The sequence below is a fragment of the Phocoena sinus genome, chromosome 1 (assembly GCF_008692025.1).
Source record: "Phocoena sinus isolate mPhoSin1 chromosome 1, mPhoSin1.pri, whole genome shotgun sequence".
Taxonomy (NCBI): Eukaryota; Metazoa; Chordata; class Mammalia; order Artiodactyla; family Phocoenidae; genus Phocoena; species Phocoena sinus.
Window position 1 is genome coordinate 99,416,937 of NC_045763.1, and position 24,915 is coordinate 99,441,851.

The window sequence follows — 24,915 nt, forward strand, 5'->3', positions numbered from 1 at the left end:
CTTTTGATGTTGTTTGATCTGAGACTCTGGGAGGGAGGGGGCCAGCTGTGTGGGAACACGGAGGATGGCAGCAATGGAGTGGCATCCACAGTCCCTCCTCTCCCCATCAGGGTTCTGAGTAGCTTTGAGTTCCCTACCTATGGAGAGAGGGCTCAGGGTGGAAGCTGAAGGAACTGTGCTCATAAACGAGTGTGTGAGAGCCTGGACCTACACGTGCAGGGCATGTGCAGAACCCTGTCCCAGCCCTGCTCAGACCAGAGGGCCACTGAGTGTCCTGAGTGCAGAGACTGGCCAGAACCCTATCAGAAGAGACTGGAAGAGCAGGCTCTTTATGAGGGCAACAGAGGCAGTGATGGGAAGCCGCCAGGGTCTGAAATAGCAGGAGAGACACTCTACGGGAAGAGAGGGTGCAGACATTCATGTAGGAGCTAAGAGTTTGGGTAATTCTGGCATTAATGACAGTGTCACCTCACCTGCACCCTCAACTGCTGATGTCCCCGTATTGATTTGTGTTTCCTGATGTGAATGGATATTTCTCTTAATTTATCACACCTTGGCTTCTCACTGATCAGAAGCAGTATCCATTCAGTCTAGTGGCAGTTTCCCATACAGGACAGTCTTTGAGCCAAGAGAATCTAAGAAGCCCTGATTTAGCCTCTCTCCCCTTCTTTGGGTAGAACAGCATGTAATATCGATTCAGAAGTAAATTGGAATACTATACTTTAAAAGAAACTTTTCCAGAAATACTCTCCCAGTGATATCCTGAGAGAAGTTAGTCATACCTTGGAGTTCATTCAACACTGGGTCAGAAATTTATTGTCTAAAAAATACAACACAAGTGATCTCCTGGCCCTCTGACCAAGATCTGGCCCTTTTCTTCACTTCTGACAAGCCAAGTGCATGAGAACTAAGATCTTGAGATGTTATCTGACCGTGGCCTTACTTAGGCGTGGCCTAGCACAGCCCCTCTGGCTGCCACCATTCTTACGTAACTGCAAATGGTCGCTGGCAAGGTTAGAGGGGCCTTCAGAATGCCTGAGATCAGAATCAGTCCCCAAGATGTGGGCCGGTTGTCATGGTGACTCTATTGTAGCATCATTTTATTTTTCAACTAAATAAAAGAAATCTTCGGTCCCATCTGTTCAGTATGAGCCATTGCCTTTGGAGTCAGGACATGAGAGAGGGGCTTCAAAGAGTTGTCTACTTTGTTGGAAACAGAAAAGGAAAATTGAGTTGAGATTTGTTGCCTACCTCTGCTGGGTGTTTCTGCAGCAAAGGGGGCAAACTCTGTCATGGGTGCTTCATGGAGACCAAACACCCAAGTTTGTTTTCAGGGTGGAAATCAGACGTCATGACTTTAAAGGTCATCAGTCAGTCAGCAGGAAAGCTTGGTGCGTGGGGCCTGCATTCACCTCTCACCAAGCTCTGGTGACGTGAATGCAGCTGGACTCCTTCAGAACCCATAAAGGCCCCTGATTGCGGCTGTCACGTTCCCATTGCCTGAGTGTGAGGAAGCAGGCCGTGGCTAAACCAAGTTGTACAACTCCTTGCTAAAAAAAAATAGGGTTGGGTGCCATTGCTTCAACTTGCATAGCACCACGCATCTCTCCTTCAGAGTACTTACTCTAGTTGATCTCACGTGTGTGTGTGTGTGTGTGTGTGTGTATGTCTGAGATGGCTTGCCTACTTCCCCCTCTACATTATATGCTCCATGAAGACAGATAATATTTCTTTGCCTCAGCTGTGTATCCCAAAATCTGGCGTGGTCCTTGTTTATTGAATGAATGAATGAATGAGTGAATTAGTAAAAAATCCTGGGGAGTATGGGGTCCTCAATTTATAGAGAAGAAAACAGGCCCAGAGAAGTAACAAGTTTCCCAGGGTCATGCCTTAAGGAAGTGACAATGGGTTTTGCAAAAACCTAGACTCAAATTGTGTCCCAAAGGGAGGGGTCTTGGGTAAAACCAAGCGAGATGTTGCCTTGTCTGCATCCCCCACCTCCACAGTTCCCACAGCTCTTAAACGGCAAAAGGCCAGAAATGCCATGGGAGCCACTGCTTTGATTTCTTAGGACTCCTGCTCTGCCCCTGGGGCCAAATTATCACAGACAGAGAATGAGGCCTCACAGCCTTAGCTTTGGATTTCAGGTTTGTCTGGCTGTAGACCCTGTGTTTCATTAACAGGTGTTTCTGGTTTGTGTTCTCTCATTCTCTAGAATGTTGTTTTCTACAGTTCCATACCCAGAGGAGGTTGGAGTCTGTTTTGTAATTATGCTTACAGTCTCTCCATTGCCCAAGGTATTTCTGTGTCTTCTGAGCATAAAAAGAAAACAACGAAAAACCTATTAGACAAACAGTGGCACTTGTCAGTGATGCTCTCTCTACCCTGTGTCCACTTGAGAGGTTAACCGATTCACCACATGGTGGCCTTCTTCTATTTAGGAACAGAGTGCCCTACAGATCAGGGAGTGGGGGGCACAGGGCCCAGGATAGAAGAGTCAAGGAGGGAACTTACCAGAAGTGTGGGGACCACAGAGGAAGCTTGGCTGCTTTTCTGGCTTCTGGCTAGGCCTTTACCTGCAATCGCCCAAGGGCAGAAGGAGGCACAAAACTGAAAGGCCTCTCCTCCCATGGCTCAAGGCTGGGCCTGAGGCCCTTGGACCTGTCCTCTTCCGATCCTGACCCTTCTTCTCAAGGAGACCTTTCTATGCCTGCTTATCCAGGGGCCCCAGAAGTTCCTCTGATGTCTCAGCCTCCCTCCTCACGGGTCTACACACACCTCCACTTATGAGGGCCACAGTGCTCTCTCTGCCACCTCTCAGGGAGCATTTGTCACCGTGAAACAGAATTGCCCCTAGCCCATGGGCAGGCTGCACGGGATTCCAGGGGTCCAGGCAAAAAGAAGAGGGTCACATTCACCCATTTGAAAGCTGTTCCTTGACCCCTTTCATTTTCCCCAATTCCCACCCACACCACCCCAACTGCTACCTACCCCTTCTACTCATTTGACCTCTCCTTCTTCTGGACAAATGACTGATTATAGAGATGGTCCCCAAGCCCGTGCTCAGCAAGCAAATGATGAGAATGGTCATCCTGGAAGGAATCACAGACAGCATCCGCGTCCCTTGGAAGACACCATCTTTTGGTTCTCTGCCCAGGATGCCCTTTTCTGAGACCCGTCCCCTCTCCCTGCCCCTGCTCTCGCCCGGTTCCAGCAACCCCTGGCGACCTGGATTCCTTCAGAGCACCCGTCTCCTCCAGACCACACTTGATTGGACCTGCGGTGGGTGTCTGACCAAGCTGGGCCCAGCCCCCTCCTCGGGGACTAACATGGGACTGGAAGTGGGAGGATGCAGTCTCAGGCTGGCGAGTCTCTTGAACGGGGGGAAAATAAACTCGGCAGCTAGAAATGGATTATCTTCTCCTATGGCAAAAATGAAATATAAAAGGGCAGTGGGGAGAGAGAGGAAGCAAACACACATAAGCGTAGCAGATTAGAGATGGAGATAAATCCTGATGACATTCAGACCCTTTCTCAGGGCTACCACATCCCTGCCCTCTCATTTCATCAGTCATTGCTCTCTCCTTATGAAGAATTTCCCCCTTTAGCTAAAATAGCCAGAGAGCATTCTTGCTGCTTGTGATCAAGAGTCCTAAACTATATTCTTTTGAAAGGAAGCAAATAGTCACACTGAAGACAGTTCAGGACGAGAAACAATACACTGCTGAAAAGGAGCAGGTGCAAACCCACTGTCATGTTGTGTTGTTCCTGCCCACCCAAAGTCTGCTTGTCTCCTAAAGTCATGACTCACCTGGAGTGATCTGCCTTGTGGACAACTTCGGAAGAACTGCAGCTTCTGTTCTGGTTGCCTGATAGGTCTGTGTCAGAAAGGATTTGTTGAGAGTCAAATAAGGCCCATCCCCAGGCCCTTCCTTTGCCTTCTGCATCTCTGCACCTCTGCCTGCCATTCCCTCAGTCTCCAGAGAATTAGTGCCCTGGGTGACTGCTGGGTCAAGTCCAGCTGTTTATGGGTGCCCTGCACAGGGCAGAGGTGGAGGGAACAAGCAGGGCTGTAATCCAGCCCTTCTACTCGTTTGCCAAACCATGCACCTTGCCACTGGGCTCCATGCACCTGGAGGAAGGGGCATCTTTTCCAGATTTGCACAAATGCGCTGTGTTGACTAGATATGGCCTGTGGTTAGAGAGTGCCAGGCTGCGTGCCAGTCCTATCCTTAAGGAACTGATCAGTAGGTAACATAATTACCACATCATGCTTATGACAGCCACCAAAACCCAATGGGAGAAGGGCCACTATGGCCACCCACATTGCCACCTGTGATAAGACTGGGGTGTGTGTGGGGGTGTCTGTGTTTCATTTAAACTAAGGAGCACACTTAGGTGGGACTTCTCTCATCCTGAGACTAAAACTCAGGACAGACTACACAGTTAAGTAAAAGCAGAACCACACAAAGTAGAAACACTGCAGGCGTGAAGGGTATCACACATTCAGCAAGAGGCTTGCTGAACAAATAACCAGTTGGTCAAGTGTGAGCAAGGCCCTCTAGCACCAGGAGGAGGCTTCCCGGAGCTTCCCTTAAGTCCTCTGTTTTCCTACAGACACTGTGCTCTGGACTGCACTAGAAAAAGACATCCCTTCTAGAAATGGAAATAATGAGAAGCCACAGGAGGAAAAGAAGAAGAAAAGAAAGATAGTACTTTCCATAAACAGTGTGCCTGAGAGAGGTTTTCAGCGTTGGACAGAAGGATTTGGGGGAGCATCTGGAGACCCTATGCCTTCGCCCTGGCCCAAAGGAGCAACACACTGGCTTATACAGACTTACCCCTCCAGGCTACTCCACCCACACCCTTCCGGCAGCTTCCTGGTGCAAACTGTACTCCTTAAAAGAAAGCACTGACCTCTTGGACCATATTTATCCCTGTAAATTATGAAATTATTTAAGTGGACAGTTTTTGAGGGTGCTTGTCTGGGTGCTTAGACCACTTTTTTTTTTTTTTCTTTTTTTCTTTTTTTTTTTTTGCGGTACGCGGACCTCTCACTGCTGTGGCCTCTCCCGTTGCGGAGCACAGGCTCCGGACGCGCAGGCTCAGCGGCCATGGCTCACGGGCCCAGCCGCCCCGCGGCATGCGGGATCTTCCCGGACCGGGGCATGGACCCACGTCCCCTGCATCGGCAGGCGGACTCTCAACCACTGCGCCACCAGGGGAGCCCTTAGACCACATTTTACAGCCTCAGTCACGCCTCAAGAAGTGAATCTTCAAGATTCTAGACCGGCAAGGTAATGCTCTCGCACCTGTCAGCCTCCCAAGTTCCATCTGCCAGATGGCTGTGAGGAGAGAGAGGTGCCAAGAGCAGCCCAGGGCAATGGACCCTCCTCTTCCCCAAATTCCAAGTCAGTGGTCAGCATCATCAGCAGCTATCCTACTATGGAGGGAAGGAGGGGCCAGGTTACCCCAGAGAACCTAGGGGGAGCCCGAGTGTTTGCTCTCTGAGTATTTACCACACCAGCTAACAGGTACTGCTGTGGGGTACCCGCAGCTGGACCCCCAACAGGCTCTTACCTCTCCCAGACCAAAAATTGTTGGCGAGGGCTCTTCTGTTGTCAGTGACAACCAGCTCTGTAAAATCCATGTCATCCCCGGCAAAGTCCCGCTGGATGCTGCACCAGTACCAGCCCATATCCTCCTCGGTCAGGCAGGACACAGTGACAATAAGCTGGTTTCCTGTGTCCCTCAGGGCCATGCGGTCAGTGCTGCTGGGGGTGAAGGCAATGATGTTGCAATAGTCCCGGAAATAACCTCGGCACCAGTATTTGGGGTGGTCCTTATAGTGGGCATCGTAGTTGCAGATGGCAGAAGATGTGTCCAGCACAAAGATTTCCTTGACCTTTTCATCCATGACCATAGCATCTGTGAAAACACACATAGACAAACACTATTGTTCTTTTAAACACATTGTAGTTCCTGCACCCTGGAGGAAAATTAATTAAAGCATTGGAGGCCGATTTTTGCCTGCTTTGGGGTTGGCAACTGTTATGGGCTGAATAGTGTCCCCCTAAAATTTATACGTTGACGTGTTAACCACCCAGTACTTTAGAATGTGACTACGTTTGGATTTAGCGCCTTTAAATAGGTAATTAAGTTAAAAGGGGGTCGTTAGAATGTGCCCTAATCCAATCTGATCGGTGCCCTAATAAAAAAGATTAGGACACAGACAACAGAGGGATGACCATGTGAGGACACAGTGAGAAGGGGCCCTCTGCAAGCCAAGGAGAGAGACCTCAGGAGAAACCAAACCTGCCAACACCTTGATCTTGGACTTCTGGCCTCCATCACTGTAAGGAAACAAATTTCTGTTGTGTAAACCACACAGTCTGTGGTTGTTACAGGAGGCCTAGCAAACGAATACAGCAGCCCTGGAGAAGACTTCTTCCCTGGCCTAAGAGTGGGTAAAATACATCTCCCCCTCTGCAAGAATTTAGGTGGCTTCTCATGTTGCTTGCGGGGGAGGGTAGAAAAGCCCGAGGCTTACTGTTAGTATATCCTCTGCCCCTAGCCCCCCACTCCACCTTGGTATCCTCGAAAAGAAAGTAAGGAGGTTTGAAACAGAAACAAACTCACAGACATAGAAAGCAAACTTATGGTTACCAAAGGGGAAAGGGCAGGGGGAGGAATACATTAGGAGTTTGGGGTTAACAGATACACACTACTATATATAAAATAGCTAAACAACAAAGACCTACTGTATAGCACAGGGGACTATATTCAGTATCTTGTAATAATCTATAATGGAAAAAAATTTGAAAATATATATATATGTATAACTGAATCACTTTGCTGTACACCTGAAACTACACAACATTGTAAATCAAATATACTTCAATAAAATTTTAAAAAATAGAAAATAGGGCTTCCCTGGTGGCGCAGTGGTTGAGAGTCCGCCTGCCGATGCAGGGGACACGGGTTTGTACCTCGGTCCGGGAGGATCCCACATGCCGCGGAGCGGCTGGGCCCATGAGCCATGGCCGCTGAGCCTGCGCATCTGAAGCCTGTGCTCCGCAAAGGGAGAGGCCACAGCAGTGAGAGGCCCGCGTACCACAAAAAAAAAAAAAAAAAAAAAAAAAGAAAATAATTATAGAAAAAGAAAGTAAGGAGGTTTAGAGTCTTCTGTTGGATGTATAGGGCTGAAAACAGAGATGTCTGGTTCTGTCTGTCCTCAGGGGCTAAGAACTTCATGTTTCCTCCATACCAGACCAGTGTGGGCACATCTGTCATCTCAGGATGTTGCATAATAAGGAAGTCGTGTACTTCACATCCAGAATGACAGTGGCTGGGGAAGTGTCTGACCAAGGAGACGAGATGGGCAACAGAGACCACCCCTCAGCCTTCCAGATGTGCACTGGGGCCTCCTCAAATGCTGCCTCAAGTGTAGCTCACAGTGGGTGCGACCAGCCTACAATGCAGGCTCACATCCTTGATATCATTTGACATGGTATGGTATTTTGTTCTCAGATGCACCCCATAAGAAAGATTGTGTGATACTCAGTTTACTGGCCTGAACACTGACTCAGAGAGAGGTGCAGTGACTCTCAAAGGTCACAAGGCTGGACAGTGGCAGAGCTGGGGCCAACCCGGTCCTCTGAGTCTCATCTTTGGGGTCAGGCATGAGCAGAAAGTGGAAAGTCCCGTCCTCATATATTAGCACAAATGTTTTTAAGGGGAGAAAGGGGAAAGGAAGGGGGAACTTAAACTGAGAGAGAGAATCCAGACCCCTCATTTTAGCTGAGGCCTTCAAATTCCCCCACAACCCCTTCATCAGATCAAAGAACAAGGGCTAATTTGGACAAGATCTATTTCCACCTCCTTTTATTTTCCCATCCCACTCCTTAGGTGGTTTGAGCTAATAAGCAAGAACTCCAGGTAGGAAAGGAAAAGAAAATGCACAGTCTCTGAGAAGCTTGGAGGGCTGGAGATGTTTCTTCCCCATCTCTTACCTGAAAAGACAGTCAAGGAGAGCAGAATGAAGAGCCTCATGACTGGAAGGAAGTCAGCCTTCAACTGGGATGACCAGATGGACCCAGGGCTCTTAGGAATCCTAGATCTGTTTTCAGGAAATAGGAATCTTTGAGTTTAAGATGGTTTTATCCTGTTTGGAGTGATCAGGGAAAAGAAGGACCAACCAGTTAATCCAAGAAGTGCTACTATGTATAGGTACCCAGGTTGTGCACTGCACAAGGGTACCTCATGAGAGGGATGCCATTTGTGGACATACACTTACTTATATAGTAATATGAGAATATTCTGGGCTTCCTGGTAGAGCCCAGAACAGCAGTGAAGATCCCCCTCCTGGATAAATCCACTCTGGCACACAAGGCACACTCAGAAGGGCACATGCACACACACCATCGCTGGCACACATTCATCTGTGTAACAGTGCCCTGTTCTGCCAATGGTCCAGGTATCATAAGAGGCCAGGCCTCTTGTCTGTTCACCACTCTTGGAAGTCCAATTCCTATTTAGCTGAGAGGAAGACTAGTAATGAGATTCATAACTATCCCGCCTTCTGAGTAGATAGAGGGTGGAGCCTGAAGCAGGTGGAGCCTGGCATCCGGAGCATGTGAGCAGGTGAAAGTGTGGGGTTTTGTGCATCAGTAGACAAGCTGCAGCCTACAGACATCTTGAAAGCTTTCTTGGGACAAAGCAAGGCTCTCTGTCCGTGCAGCAGAAGCTTCCCCTTATTCCTAATGGGACTCATATGGCCTGGCCACTGATTTTTAAAGTTTGAATTATGGAACCACCCTCAGTTGAATTTAAGCTGAATGCTTACTTATCACATCCCAGAGCTAGCACTTCTCATCAAGGGCTGGACATGGGTGATTGTCCAGGTTTTCAATAATGTCCTCTCTTGAGGAAGGAGAGCCTTTCTCTAATTCACACCAAGTCAGCATATGGGCCAGCAGCAGGCCTGCATCATGGTACATGATTTACCTGCATCATGGTAGGTGTTTTGCTTATATTGCCTCATTTATTCCTTATGAAACCTTTATGAGTTCAACAATTAAACTGCACAGGGTAAAAATGAAGCAGGAATCTATAGATTAAAAGGGGCTTAAGAGACATATTGATAAAATTACAATATATGGAATTTATTTGGATTCTGACTGAAGGAAACAATTGAGAAAATTTGGACAGTGACTAGATAGTTGATGATATTCAGAGATTATTGTTGGGGGGCAGAGTCAAGATGGCAGTGTGGGAAGACGCTGAGTTAAGCTCTCCCCACAACTAGGGCACGTGCTGGCCACTGGTGGGGGACCCTGATGCCCAAGTAGACAGGAGGAACCCCCAAGTGAACCAGTAGGACACGGGGGCACTGAGGGGAAAGAATTGGAAGCCAGACAAGATTGGTGCCCCTGAGGCTGGGGAGATCAGGAGAGGCAGGCAGGAGGGACTCTCCGGGAGGAGCAGGAAAGGAGCAGAGGGCGATCGCCTGGCCCACTCAGGCCTAGGGAGGCTGCTGAGCTCCCAGGCCAGTCCTCTGCCTTCCAAGGCCCCCCCACCCCACCCCGGCCGCATTGGTCCTGGGGGCATAGGAAGGAGCCCGAGGGGAGAATAGGAGAGGCAGGCAGGAGGGGGCCTCCGGGACCAGGGGAGCAGGAGAGGGGAGGAAGGCATTTGCCCCACCCACTCAAGTCCAGGAAGCTTGCTGGGCTCCCAGGTGAGGTCCCCTCCCCTCTGAGACCAGGGGTGGGGGACACGCCTGGACCCCTTCTGTTCCTTGAGCCTAAGCCCCACCCCCACAGCCCCCAGGGCCTTTTCCAGCCCTGTGGGTCCTGAGCATTGGCCCCGCCCAGCACCCAAACCTCTCCCTTGCTTAGGCCCTGCCCTCCACAGCTAAGGCCTTCCCCTCCCCTTTTTTTTTTCTTTTCTCTCCTCCTCTTCTTTACTATTGTGATACTGACATACCTTCCAGTTGTTGATTCATCTATATTTTTATATTCTTTCTAACATATCTGTTAGTTTCCTAGTCTAAGTTTATTTTTTACTTTGTTATTGTTCTCTTTTTTGTTTTTTTGCCACCCCATGCAGCTTATGGGATCTTGGTTCATGAGCCAGGGGTCAGGCCGAATCTCCTGTGGTGGGAGCTCTGAGTCCAAAGCACTGAACTAACAGAGAACCTCAGACCCCAGGGAATATTCATTGGAGTGAGGTCTCACAGAGTTCTTCATCTCAGCACCAAGACCCAAGCTCTACCCAGTAGCCTCAAATTCCACTGTTGGAAGCCTCAGGCCAAACAACCAGTAAAACAGGAACACAATCCCACTCATTAAAAAAAAAAAAAAAAAAATTCACAGATGAAGGAGTAAGGTAAAAACCTACAAGACCAAATAAATGAAGAGGAAATAGGCAATCTACCTGAAAAATAATTCAGAGTAATGAGAGAAAGGATGACCCAGAATCTCAGAAATAGAATGGAGGCATGGATTCAGAAAATACAAGAAATGTTTAACGAAGATCTAGAAGAACTAAAGAACAAAAAAACAGAGATGAACAACACAATAACTGAAATGAAAAATACACAAGAAGGAATCAATAACAGAATAACTGAGGCAGAAGAATGAACAAATGAGCTGGAAGACAAAATGGTAGAAATAACTGCTGAGGAGCAGAATAAAGAAAAAAGAATGAAAAGAATTGAGGACAATCTCAGAGACCTCTGGGACAACACTAAACACACCAACATTCTAATTATAGGGGTCCCAGAAAAAGAAGAGAAAAAGAAAGTGTCTGAGAAAATATTTGAAGGGATTATAGAAAACTCTATAATCTCTTCCTAAACATGGGAAAGGAAATAGTCACCCAAGTCCAGGAAGCACAGACAGTCCCATACAGGATAAATCCTAGGAAAAACACACCAAGACACATATTAATCAAACTAACAAAAATTAAATTCAAAGAAAAATATTAAAAACAGCAAGGGAAAAACAAAAAAGTAATATACAAAGGAATCCCTATAAGATGATCAGCTGCTTTTTCAGCAGACACTCTGCAGGCCAGAAGGGAATGGCAAGATATACTTAAAGTGATGAAAGAGAAAAACCTATAACCAAGATTACTCTAGGCAGCAAGGATCTCATTCAGATTTGATGGAGAAGTCAAAAGCTTTTCAGACAAGCAAAAGCTAAGAGAATTCAGCACCACCAAACCATCTTTACAACAAATGCTAAAGAAACTTCTCTAAGCAGGAAACACAAGAGAAGGAAAAAGACCCACAAAAAAAACTCCAAAACAATTAAGAAAATGGTAATAGGAACATACATATTGATAATAACCTTGAATGTAAATGGATTAAATGCCCCAACCAAAACACACAGACTGGCTGAATGGATACAATAAAAAGACCCATATATAGGCTGTCTACAAGAGACCCACTTCAACCTAGGGACACATACAGACCAAAAGTGAGGGGATGGAAAAAGATATTCCATGCAAATGGAAATCAAAAGAAAGCGGAAGTAGCAATACCTGTATCAGATAAAATAGAATTTAAAATAAAGACTGCTACAAGAGATAAGGAGGGACACTACATAAGGATCAAAGGATCAATCCAAAAGAAGATATAACAATTATAAATGTCTATGAACCCAACATAGGAGCACCTCAATACATAAGGCAAATGCTAACAACCATGAAAGGAGAAATTGACAGTAACACAATAATAGAGTAGGGGACTTTAACACCCCACTTACACCAATGGACAGATCATCCAACCAGAAAATAAGTAAGGAAATACAAGCTTTAAATGACACAATAGACCAGATATATTTAATTGATATTTATACAACATTCCACTCAAAATCGGCAGAATACACATTCTTCTCAAGTGCACATGGAACATTCTCCAGGATAGACCACATCTTGCATCACAAATCAAGCCTCAGAAAATTTAAGAAAATTGAAATCGTATCAAGCATCTTTTCTGACCACAACACTATGAAATTGGAAATCAATTACAGGAAAAGAACTATAAAAAACCCAAATACATGGAGGCTAAACAGTGTGCTACTAAATAACCAAGAGATCACTGAACAAATCAAAACAGAAATTAAAAACCACATAGAAACAAATGACAGTGAGAACACAATGACCCAAAACATATGGGATGCAGCAAAAGCAGTTCTAAGAGGGAAGTTTATAGCAATTCAATCTCACCTCAAGAAACAAAAAAAATCTCAAGTAAACTATCTAACCCTACACTTAAAACAACTAGAGGAAGAAGAACAAAGAAAACCCAAAGTCAGTAGAAGGAAATAAATCATAAAGATCAGAGCAGAAATAACTGAAATAGAAACAGAGAAAACAATAGCAAAGATCAATAAAACTAAAAGCTGCTTCTTTGAGAAGATAAAATTAATAAACCATTAGCCAGACTCATCGAGAAAAAAAGGGAGAAGTAAATCAATAAAATTAGAGGGGCTTCCCTGGGCTCAGTGGTTGAGAGTCCACCTGCCGAGGCAGGGGACATGGGTTCGTGCCCCAGTCCAGGAAGATCCCACATGCCACGGAGCGGCTGGGCCCGTGAGCCATGGCCGCTGAGGCTGCACATCCAGAGCCTGTGCTCCGCAACAGGAGAAACCACAACAGTGAGAGGCCTGCGTACCGCAAAAAAAAAAAAAAAAAAATTAGAAATGAAAAAGGAGAAATCACAACTGACACTGCAGAAATACAAAGGATTATAAGAGACTACTACAAACAACTGTATGCCAATAAAATGGACAGCCACGAAGAAATGGACAAATTCTTAGAAAGGTACAATTTTCCGAGACTGAACCAGGAAAAATTAGAAAACATAAACAGACCTATCACAAGTAATGAAATTGAAACCATAATTAAAAATCTTCCAACAAACAAAAGTCCAGGACCAGATGGCTGGACCAGGTGAATTCTATCAAACATTTAGAGAAGAGCTAACAACCATTCTTTTCAAAACAGATGGAGAAATATACCATGTCCTTGGATTGGAAGAATCAATATTGTGAAAATGACTATACTACTCAAAGCAATCTACAGATTCAATGCAATCCCTATCAAACTACCAATGGCATTCTTCACAGAATTAGAACAGAAAATTTTACAATTTGTGTGGAAACACAAAAGACTCCGAATAGCCAAAGCAATCTTGAGAAAGAAAAACGGAGCTGGAGGAATCAGGTTCCCTGGCTTCAAACTATACCACAAAGCTAGAGTAATCAAGACAGCATGGTACTGGCACAAAAACAGAAATATAGATCAATAGAACAGGTTAGAATGCCCAGAGATAAGCCCATGCACATATGGGCACCTAATTTACAACAAAGGAGTCAAGAACATACAACGGAGAAAAGAGAGCCTCTTCGATAAGTGGTGCTGGGAAAACTGGACAGCTACATGTAAAAGAATGAAATTAGAACACTCCCTAACACCATACACAAAAATAAACTCCAAATGGATTAAAGATCTAAATGTAAGACCAGACATTATAAAACTCTTAGAGGAAAACATAGGAAAAACACTCTTTGACATAAACCATAGCAAGATCTTTTCTGACCCACCTCCTAGAGTAACAGAAATAAAAACAAAAATTAAAAAATGGGACTTAATTAAACTTAAAAGCTTTTACACAGCAAAGGAAACCATAAGCAAGATGAAAAGACAACCCTCAGAATGGGAGAAAATATTTGCAAATGAAACCACGGACAAAGGATCACGGACAAAGGATCAATCTCCGAAATATACAAAGAGCTCATAGAGCTCAATATCAAAAAAACAAACAATCCAATTAAAAAATGGGCGGAAGGAAGACCTAAATAGACATTTCACCAAGGAAGACATACAGTTGGCCAAGAGACACATGAAAAGATGCTCAACATCGCTAATTATTAGAGAAATGCAAATCAAAACTACAATGAGGTATCACCTCACGCAGGTCAGAATGGCCATTATGAAAAAATCTGGAAACAATAAGTGCTGGAAAGGGTGTGGTGAAAAGGGAACCCTCATGCACTGCCGGTGGGCATGTAAATTGATACAACCACTACAGAAAACAGTATGGAGTTTCCTTAAAAAACTAAAAATAGAACTATCATATGACCCAGCAATCCCACTACTGGGCATATACCCCGAGAAAACCATAATTCAAAAAGAGACATGTGCCACAATGTTCATTGCAGCACTGTTTACAATAGCCAGGACATGGAACCAAAGTAAATGTCCATCGACAGATGAATGAAAGAAGATGTGGCACATATATACAATGGAATATTACTCAGCAATAAAAAGATATGAAATTGAGTTATTTGTAGTGAGGTGGATGGACCTAGAGTCTGTCATACAGAATGAATTAAGTCAGAAAGAAAAACAAATACGGTATGCTAACGCATATATATGGAATCTAAAAAAAAAAAAAAAAATGGTACCGATGAACCTAGTTGCAGGGCAGGAATAAAGATGTAGACATAGAGAATGGACTTGAGGACACGGGGTGGGAGGGTGAAGCTGGGGCAAAGTGAGAGTAGCATCGACATATATACACTACCGAATGTAAAATAGTTAGCTAGTGGGAAGCAGCTGCATAGCACAGGGAGATCAGCTCAGTGCTTTGTGATGACCTAGAGGGGTGGGGTAGGGAGGATGTGAGGGAGATGCAAGAGGGAGGAGATATGGGGACATGTGTATGCACATAGCTGATTCACTTTGTTGTACAACAGAAACTAACACAGTATTGTGAAGCAATTATACTCCAATAAAGATCTATCAAAAAATTTTTTTTAGAAAGAAATTATTGTTACCTTTTTTTTCAGTTGTGATAATGATATTGTCATAGCCAGCCTCTAAGATGGCTCCTGGATTCATGCCATTGTGTAATCCCCTCCTAATCTGAATCAGGGCTAGCCCATGTGATCAGTAAAATATGGTAGAAGGGATGGCATATGACTTCCAAGGCTAGGTCATAAAAGGTGTGCAACTTCCACCTCAGAAGTCACATTGCTCTTTCTTTCTTGCGGAAGTCAGATGCCATGTTGTGAGGACTCTCAAGCAGACCTGTGCAAAGGCCCATGTGGAAAGGAACCAACTTGCGACCCACCTTGGGAGTAAATCCTCCAGCACCATCAAACTTCCAGATGACTACAGACCCAGAAATCTCGTGAGAGACGTCAAGCACGACCCACCCAACCAAGATGCTCCTGAATTCCTGACCCACAGAAAGTACAAGAGATAATTATTATCATGTTGGGCTTCCCTGGTGGCACAGTGGTTGAGAGTCCGCCTGCTGATGCAGGGGACACGGGTTCGTGCCCCCGTCCGGGAAGATCCCACATGCCGCGGAGCAGCTGGGCCCGTGAGCCATGGCCGCTGAGCCTGCGCGTCCGCGGCCTGTGCTCCGCAACGGGAGAGGCCACAGCAGTGAGAGTCCCGCGTACCCCCCCAAAAATAAATAAATAATAATAATAATAATGTTAAGCCTCTACGTTTGGGAATAGTTCATTACATAGCAATCAATTAATACTGACATTGTGGTTATTTTTTTTTAAAGTAGTCCCTATTGCTGAGAAAGCTGCATGTAAAACAAACACTCGGTATTGCTCAGAGATGGCACACCGTGAAACAGAAAAAGTACCAACAGAAGGAGATTATGCACAGATATCAGGAAAATGCCCAAGACGTGAAAAAGTAACATTCTAAAGCAAATGACAGGCTCAGAGTTACAGAGAATAAACATGTGTGTCTTAGCGTTCTGAGTATTATCTGGTGTTATTAGTTCTGTTGCTCCCTCTTAAGGGTAGAATTAATTTTCACTCTATTTGATGTGTAAATAAAAAGGTAAATGGGTCATAAGGATAAACCAAAAATTTAAAATATCTTTTAGAAATACAAACCGCAATGTGTACAGATGAAATAATTTGATGTGCAAAATTTCAAGATAATCAGGGTAAGGCAAGTTGGTGGGGTCATTAATGAAACAAGGCTGGCTGTAAGTTGATCATTATTAAAGCAGGACAATAGGTATATGAGCCTTCATTATTCTAATCTCTCCACTTTTGTGTGTTTGAAATTTTTCATAACAAAAAGTAAAAAACAAAACGTTGACACAGGTATTAGTAGTCTCCCATTTTACAGATGAGAAAAATGGAGGCTCAGTTAAAGTAACTGCTACATTTAAGTTCACACAGCTAGTACAGCCGCCATGAGCTCATGCTAAATCTGAAAGAAAAAATTGTTCTTTCCATCGCTCAATTCTGCTTCCCCAGTAGTAACAATATCGCAACACTGTAGAGCACTTTAGAGTTGAGATTTTACATTATGCCAGTCACCCGAGTGGTTGGGGCAAGATGCAGCCTAATTTTTCTCATTCCCATTGTACCCAGTATAGTATCTAAGGGCAGAGTTTCTCTAGAAAATGTGAATTTAATTGTAAGAAACTGAAGATACAAACGGACCATGGCCAGACCACATATAAAAATAGAACTCTGGCCCACTACCAGCCCAGGAAACCAGCCCCTTATCTATAGTAACTGGCCCAGGAAGCCAGCCTGATGTAAACCAGACTTATAGGAACTCAGGCCATTATTCCTAGTAACAATTCAGAAAGCCAAACAATAATCCCTGTAACAATTGGCCCTGAATGGCCAGGACCTGATGAATAACTGACAGCTTCCCTAATTTTTGTCCTGCTTCCATCTATGAACCAACCAGAGAAAGTCAAGTATGCCCCCTAACCCATCACACAGGATGCCCCACTTCTAGTCGGCCTGCCTACAGCCTCCCCAGGCCAACAGTCTCCAGTCAGGGTGTACCTGAAGCCTTGTTTTTTCTACTATAAAAGTATCCCACTCTTCTGCCTGCCTTTAAGTCTCTGCCAAAAAGCAAGGGGCAGTGACTGACTCCTTTGCTATAGAAAGCTCAGAATAAATAGGGTTTGTTTGCTCTCATTTGGTTGGTCTTCACTTATTTCTACTGTTGATTTGATTTTAAAAACTGAGTAAGTAAGCCCAGCTACTCAGCATCTACCTTTGTTCCAGCGAATCTGTCTGGAGGAGGAAGGAGGAAGCAAACCTCAGTTTTGTCTTGGTGGTCTTTTTTTATCTTATTCCTTTAAAATGAAAGCCCAGCATCCACCTTTGACAATGTTTAGCTGAAGGGAGCTAGCCAGGGGACAGACTCAGGGAAACTCCAGTGACATTAATCTCTAAACCTGAAACCAGGGTAGATCTCGCCGCTTCCAGCCCAACTCCTCACCAGTGAGTCTTGGTTCATCTTTTTTGAGTTCACGCCAAAAGACGTTTCACTGTAAGGGCCTCTTCTGGGCTGGTGGAGCCCCCTAGCTCAAGAGATTCTCATTGACTCTCAAGCCCCCAAAATACAACTTCCTACAAGCCTTCAGTGGGTTTGCTAATCAGTGACTGTCAGAAAGGAAAAGAGAGAGAAGGAGGGGAGGAGGAGAAAGGGAGAAAAAAAAAAAGTTTTTCTGAAACTCTGGAGCTACAGCTTGTCTGATGACACCAAATGACTCAGGACAGACTGCTGTTTTCTTGTGAGGCAAGCGGTCCCTTTAAATCAAGTTTCCTGAAAGGGCACATGACAAATGTTGCTATAGCAACTGGGTTAGAGGCCAAGAACCAACCAGCACTTCCCTCAAGTCTCCAACTGGGCAAAGGTGAGTCGTGCGTAGAACAGTGTGCCAGGAGCACCCAATGCCCCAGAGTAGACCCAGGGCCTCGTCCTGGAGGGGCATTTTAACTAAACACAAAAATTAATTTGGGGGAAAATGCTGAAATCAAAAGAGGGGATATCATTAAGAAAAAATTAGAGGTGGGGGAGGCTTGTCTTTTGAAAGAAAAAAGATCCCCCAAAATGTTGATGGGGAATTTGTCAGGACAAAAGTCCCCTCCCACATCCAGGGACACCCAGGAATGGAGGGCGGGGGTGTGTTGCAGTCCTCTGCCTCTAACATAAGATTGTGAATGGCACCAGGAAGTGGGTGGGCGGGGTGACCAACTGGTTTGGCATCGGTAGAAAATGCGATGTGCGAGCTTTTCAACATCGCACATGGTGTTGATTATTCCTGGGCTGACAAGAGAAGACACGAGGACATTTCCCTGAAGTGAAATGTTAACAAGATAAATAGGCTTATCAGGCTCTGGCCTAAGATTAGGATCAGGATAACCTTTCAAGATTGGCTAAGAATTAATTAGAAAAACGTTTTCAGTACAGTTATCTTCTTTGATGTGGTTTAACTGAAATCCCCATCTTGCTGCTCTCATCAAGTTAATATATTTATTGTCTTGGGAGTGAGAGTCCACAGCTGCAAGTTTGGATAGCCCAATCAAAGATGCCACCTCAAACTTCCAGAGCCACACTTAAAGCCCGAATGACTTGACTAGAACGCCATCCCTGTCTTGTGTCCCAATTGGCAACAGCAGTTAATGCAAAAAAACCAGCAGTCCTTTTTTTTTTTTTTGCCGTACGTGGGCCTCTCACTGCTGTGGCCTCTCCCGTGGCAGAGCACAGGCTCCAGACGCGCAGGCTCAGCGGCCATGGCTCACAGGCCCAGCCGCTCCGCGGCATGTGGGATCTTCCCGGACCGGGGCACAAACCCGTGTCCCCTGCATCGGCAGGCGGACTCTCAACCACTGCGCCACCAGGGAAGCCCCCAGCAGTCTTTGAGTATACAAATCATAGTTTGTACCCATGATTCTGTTAATTGTACATAAGGTGGACTTAAGAGTTTGGACTTTGTAGAAATGACAAGTCACTCTGCATGTCTAGGGACAGGTAGCAAGAATCTTGGGTTCTCCCATAAGGCAGGACTGCCTTGAAATCCTGGCTCTCATACTTGTTAACTGTGTGTTCGTGGACAAGTTACTTAACACCTCTGTGTCTCAGTTTTCTCTTCTGCAAAATAGAGATGGTAATAACGGTGGTACCTAAAAGACTGTCAGGACCAAAAGAGAGAACGCATGCAAAATAGTACATAGAAAGTGCTCAACATATAATAGCTGTCTGGTGTCTCTTTTTGCCCCACTCCCGCTATTCCTATTAAATAATAAAATACCAGAGGAGATGATTAAGACTCAGCTCTAAGAATCATTTCTTCTCTAACACTCGATGAATCGTTCATAAAGTTGACAAATGTTCTGATCAGCCCTGGAAAAAGGAGCAGGGTGTTCTGGGGCCAGGGGTGAGGGTCCTAGAATTTACACAGGCGAACATGCCACATGGCATCAGGTAGAAGCAGGCTGAGTGCCAGGAGGAGCCAGCTGGGTCTTCAAGACCCAAGTGACCCTGACCCTCAGCAAAGAGCTACACAGCAATTAGTTACCATCTTTTATTTACTCAAATACATTTACAGGTGAATCCAGCAAGTTAAGTCCCTCTTAAACTCAGTTCACTCCTTGCATTCCATCCATCCTCCAGGTATCTGCTGAGAGTAGGGTTCTCTGCTTAGTTCCATAATGGAGTAGAACTGAGTCACCATTACATACATGTCCAGCCCAGTTGGGACCCTTTTGTCAGTAAGTCAATGAGGCATCCTTCAGATTCCATGACTTCTGTTTGGGAAGATTCCATGACTTCTGTTTGGGAAGGAGGAACACAGGCAGGAATATTGTCCTCAAGTCAGACACCCAGAAAATTGAATTAGAAAAGAAGGACAAGAAAAAAATTGAATTAGAGAAAGAGGGTAGTAGGGAAGATAAAATTGGAGACAGCCAGCCAAATGCTTCCCACATCACTGGAAGGAATCAAACACGTGAGAGCCCATGGCCCTGGTGGATAGGCCCTCAAGTGTTTGTCCCTGCTGAATCTGAAGGGTAATGGAACGGAGAGTCATCTTTCATGGATAGCTACTCAGAAGTCTGCTCAGTGCTTGAGTCCAAGGAATTAGAGGGCTGGCAGATCACACAGGATTTGAGGATCAAGAGATAGGTTTCCTTGAACTTCTTTATTTTATAAGCATAGACGATAGGGTTCATCATGGAGTTAGCATGGGACAGCAGGATGCCCAAGTAGAGCACAACTTGTGGTACTTCACCATTAAAGTAGATGACACAATTGATGATGGATAAAGGCAGCCAGGAGAAAGCAAACAAGAAAAGAACCAGAAACAGAGACTTGGCTGTCTTGAACTCCCGTCCGTAAAATGCACCTGTCTCTTTGGAGTTAGAAAAGTTCTGATTGAGTTTGTTCCGGATGACATAGAAGATGTCAAGGTAGATGGCACACATGACAACCAGGGGAATGAAAATCCAAGTGAAGAAGCTGAAGTAGACCATGTAGTCCATCCTCATTACGGAACGGAATTGGCAGGAAAGGAAGGTGAGATTTTTGTGGTACTCTGAGTTCAGTTTCATGTTCCAGCCAAACATGGGAGTCAATCCCACCAGGAATGACACCAGCCAGCAAAGGCCCAGAGCCACCCATATTCTTCTTTGAGTGGTGAACCTCTTGTATCTGTTGGAATGGAAGAGAGCCGGTGAGTTCACAGCAGGAATTGCTAATGGGTTGGGGGGAGATGGAACTGGAGGGTGTTGATATTCTATGGTGATTTCAGCTAAACTCTACTGAATATGAAGACAAGATGAGCAGACAATGATTAGAGAAAAATACAGCAAAGTTCTCTGGGAACTTTTCTAAAGAAGTACAACCTCCAAAGCAACAGGAGTACGTTGCCTAGAGTCCGGGGCTTGCGTACCCCATTCACAGTTCCATTTCCAGCCCAAGAATTCTTCAGTCCCTGGGAGGTAAGAGTTATTGATCAAAGTCCCCTGGGATCGCCTTACCTGGGGAGAAATAATCTGCTCAAAGCATGTTTGCCTGCTGTGCTCTGCACTGTTTTTGTTTGTTTGTTTGTTTTTTGGCTGTTGTGCTGGTGTTCATAAATTAGACTCTGCCTGTCCCACACTTACCCCCTACCTGTGTCTGCCTCTGCTTCTCTATTTGCACTACATTTGGGGTTTGAGTTAGACTCCACTCTCATGGAGTTGCAAACGTCATGTTGAGGTGCTTCCAGGACCTTAAAAGACTCATCCAATCAAAAGTCACCATTTCTCCTTAAACCATTCTTCCTGACAACATTCTACATAGGCTATAAGAAGGAAGCAGATTTTAAGTACCGGCTATGTACCCAGTAGACTTTCTCTCAATAAAATCTCATGATAAACTGGAGATATTTTTATGACAATCTCCATTTCATTGATGGTAATGGTGAAAATCATAGTAGTTACAGCTACCAGTTACTGAGCACAGACTGTGTGCTGGGCATTTTTCTAAGAGCTTTACGTGTATTAACTCATTTGATCTTATGGGGAAGGTACAATTATCATCCCCATTTTATAGATGAAAAAAATGAAACAGACAAGTTAATCAACTTGCAGAACCAAAAGTGCTGGAGCTAAAATGGAATGGAGGTGAATCTGAGTTCAGAGCATCTTACCACTATGATGAGGAACTGAGACACAGAAAGCTAAATAACTTGCCCAAGATCAGGCCTCAAGATCTGGGATTTGAACCCAGGCTCGTTTGTATCAAAAGTTGTCTGTAGCTCCCTCACCATGCTCTTTCCCCAAGAGAAGAGAGGAGCAACAAGATACCAAGGTAATTCAGGACACCTGGGGAATTCGATCTCTTCATTTGGCAATCTGTTCTGTTCACATGGTCACCTGAAAAGTTGTTACTACTTTCTGTAATGGAGAACTTTTGTGGTCCCCTTCTCAACATGGAAGTGGAAACAAAATTAAAATAACTTTAAAATAGCCTACATTTGCAAAGAAGAGAAACATCCGTTTATCTCCTTCTTTTCTCTCTGCTTATCTTATCATCTTGTGTTTCTATCATTTCTAAAAGTCAAGAGCATTTTTCACTAATTAAAGATGCATCGAGTTTTTATCATCTTTAGCCCCCCAGGGTATTGAGCATATACTCCTGTAGTCAGTGGGGAGGGATTGGAGCATTCCTCTGTTTCTAGTTCCCAAGTCTCTACTCATCGTTGTTAAACCCTTCACACACCAAATGGTGAAAAGAACCTCTTTCAAGCCCAGAGGCCAATTTGGATTTGTTTCCACTCAAAAAGTCTGAGATCTGGAGGTTGTAGCCCCATTTCCCAGGCACCTCTATCACTGCCCCACACCACCCCTCCCCAAGCAAGTTACCTGACCGTGAGCTTGACCCGCAGGTATCGGTCCACGGCAATGGCTAGCAAGGACATGATGGAGGCGTGGGTGAAGATCAACAGCAGGCAGGTCATGAGAAGGCAGCCATGAAAGTGGATTGTGACACCCAGGCTAATGACAATGGCCAAAGGCATGACCAGCACCCCGACAGCAATGTCAGCCAGGGCTAGGGAGACAATGAAATAGAAGGTGGTGTTCTGCAGGCTGGGGTTCAGTTTGACCACCCAGATGACCAGCACATTGCCCACTATGGCACAGAGCCCAATGAGAATCTCCACAGTGATGTAGGTAGTGCTGACCAAGGACACGGCAGTGCTGTTGACAGGCATCTCGCTTTCCAGGTGTAGCCTCCCAGGTGACATTTGTGCCAACAAGATCCGTGTGGACCAGTCAGTCTAGCTCTTGCCAGACATCTCGCCAGAGGTCCAGGTGCAGCAGCCACAGTCCGGAACTCACAACTCGCCCATTCCTTCTCTTCTCTGTTGGAACCCCCTCTCCCCCTCTCCTTAGAGACAGTCCATCACGGGGCCATCACTTTCAGCCCCAACGCAGGCCGTACACCCCTGGGCTCCCAGAAGCCTGGAGGACAGTTCTATGTGGGCTGAAAGTGAAAATGCTGCTTCTGTTAATTCCCCTGCCCCTGGAGGGCTACTTAAACTCCATCAAGACAAGCAATGCTCTTCAGTGGTGTTTCAGGAAGTGAGATGGGCCAAGAGGAAGCACAGAGCCAGGAACACTCAGCAAGAAGATGGAAAGAATGGGGGCTGGGTGGGGGCGTGTTCATAGCATGGAGAAGACTCAGCATTCATTTACTCAAGGACTAGATAAGAATGTCACTCTGGGTGGGAGAGGAGCTGGGAGCACTGACTACGTAACATTCTGGCTTTCCGATAGCTTATCAGAAAGATCGCACAGGAAGGAGGCAAGCAGAACCCACAGAAGAGAAAGAAATAGACTTTGGTGGCAGGTTCCTAAACTTAGCCAGAATGTACTCTTTCTAAAGAGTACACTCCATAGACTGACTGTGTCCCCCCAAAACTCATAGGTTGAATTCTGACCCTCAAGTCAAAGTAGTTGGAGGTGGGGGCTTTGGGAGGTTATTAGGTCATGAGGGTGGAGCCCTCATGGATGGGATTAGTGTCCTTATAAGAGGGACCCCACAGAGCTCCCTTGCCCCTTCCACCATATGTACGAGGAAGTTGGCTCTCACCAGACACAGGTTCTACTGATGCCTTGATCTTGGACTTCCCAGCCTCCAGAAATGTGGGAAATAAATCTCTCTTGTTTCTAAGTCACTTAGTCTTTGGTATTCAGTTATATCAGCCCAAAGGTACTAAGACAGCGCATAACAGTAAGGACTGAGAATTTGGCCACGTGAGTTGACTCTGCTGGGGCATAGCTGGAACACAGCCTTTGTATCAAAGATCTTTTGCCAAAGAGACAAACTAAGATTCCCTGTTCAGATGAGCAAAACTTCAGCACCTCCCGTAAGCATCACATCTGCTGACCCTTATCTTCCCTTCTCAGCCCACACACCCACCATGCCCTCACACTAGCAACCAGCCTGTGTCAAATCTATTTGAGGGACAACAGGATGACCAGCCATGCAGAAAGAAAGGAAAGGGCAACATGTACACATGATCACACAGCATACCTCCTGCCCTCTGGCCCCAAGCCCCACCCCCGCCCTGCAGGAACAGCCATCTACCTGAAAATCAGACCCTCTCCCTGAAGTTGCTCACCTGGAAACTCCTGGGAATCAGACACTTGAATGCAATTTTTATTTGGAGTCCCCCTGGTTCAGGGGTTTCTCAGTGCCGCCCAAAAGGGTTATTTAGAGAGACAGCAAAAGGAACAGTTGGACCTAAGCCCACACTGTGGATTGAAGGGTTGATAATACTTACCTCTAAGCACCAATCTATGTAGAGCCAAAAAATAAAATTTGACTATCACAGGAGTGCTGTTCTGGTGTTTACTAACAAACACCTCTCACTGGGGCACTGGCGAGATGCCTCAGCATGGGGCCTGCCAGGGTCTTCTTTAGTTGTCCTGCTTCGGCATCATCCGTCGACACCCCTACCCCCCCACTGCCCACCCCCACTGCATCCCAAGTCTGTCTGGTGTGCCTTGCTAATCCCTGCTAGACTTGCTCAGGGAAATGAGCCAACTCCCCAGACATTAAGTGGCAGTCCTCTCCAACTGCATTTCTGTCGCTCCAGAATTTTCCAATGTTAGCCGTGCCCACATCCCTGCACTTTGGGAACATGAAAGGTGTCACCAGCCTCCAATGTGACCTCTCATAAATGTCTCTACTGCAGCTGCTCTCTTTATCTCTGCTCGGGAGAAGGAAGACATAGAGAGCGATTTCTAGGAGGCTGTGTGAGACCGAAACAAGTCCTTCTCGCTATAAAGCCGTTGTTGAATCTTGGTAATTCACTGCCAACAATGTACCCTGGCTCCCGACCCTCAGCCACCCAGTAGCACCAAAACCTTGTGGGAGAGAAAGACCCTCTGGGGTAGCAATGAGTCGTGTTGCCTGGCTGTGGTGATGGTATAGCTAAGGAACATTTTTCCTGGAGGGTTTGGTAACCCCGGGTCTGCCTGGGGTGCCCGAGGACAGAGCGAGTGGGCTCATGGCAGAGTGGAGCACAGACAGCTGCTCTGTGTTTGGGAGCTGGGCAGACAGTGG

General features: G+C 45.6%; 1 protein-coding gene across 2 annotated transcripts; it reads right to left on the reverse strand.

The window, feature by feature from the left end:
* Nucleotides 1–1,073: 1,073 nt before the first annotated feature.
* Nucleotides 1,074–23,740, reverse strand: ADORA3 (adenosine A3 receptor). 2 transcript variants are annotated; one of them, XM_032624534.1, is made up of 7 exons: nucleotides 22,206–23,740; nucleotides 8,013–8,119; nucleotides 5,581–5,928; nucleotides 3,812–3,878; nucleotides 2,992–3,092; nucleotides 2,515–2,576; nucleotides 1,074–1,203 (listed from the first exon to the last, which is right to left on the reverse strand). In XM_032624534.1, exons 1-7 carry the CDS (start codon nucleotides 22,586–22,588, stop codon nucleotides 1,201–1,203), a joined length of 1,071 nt encoding a protein of 356 aa, XP_032480425.1. In that variant the 5' UTR covers nucleotides 22,589–23,740; the 3' UTR covers nucleotides 1,074–1,200. The 2 variants fall into 2 exon arrangements, with proteins under 2 accessions (XP_032480425.1, XP_032480491.1); XM_032624600.1 differs by lacking the exons at nucleotides 1,074–1,203; nucleotides 2,515–2,576; nucleotides 2,992–3,092; ... (1 more) ...; nucleotides 5,581–5,928; nucleotides 8,013–8,119 and adding an exon at nucleotides 19,385–20,508.
* Between the last annotated feature and the right edge of the window lie 1,175 nt (nucleotides 23,741–24,915).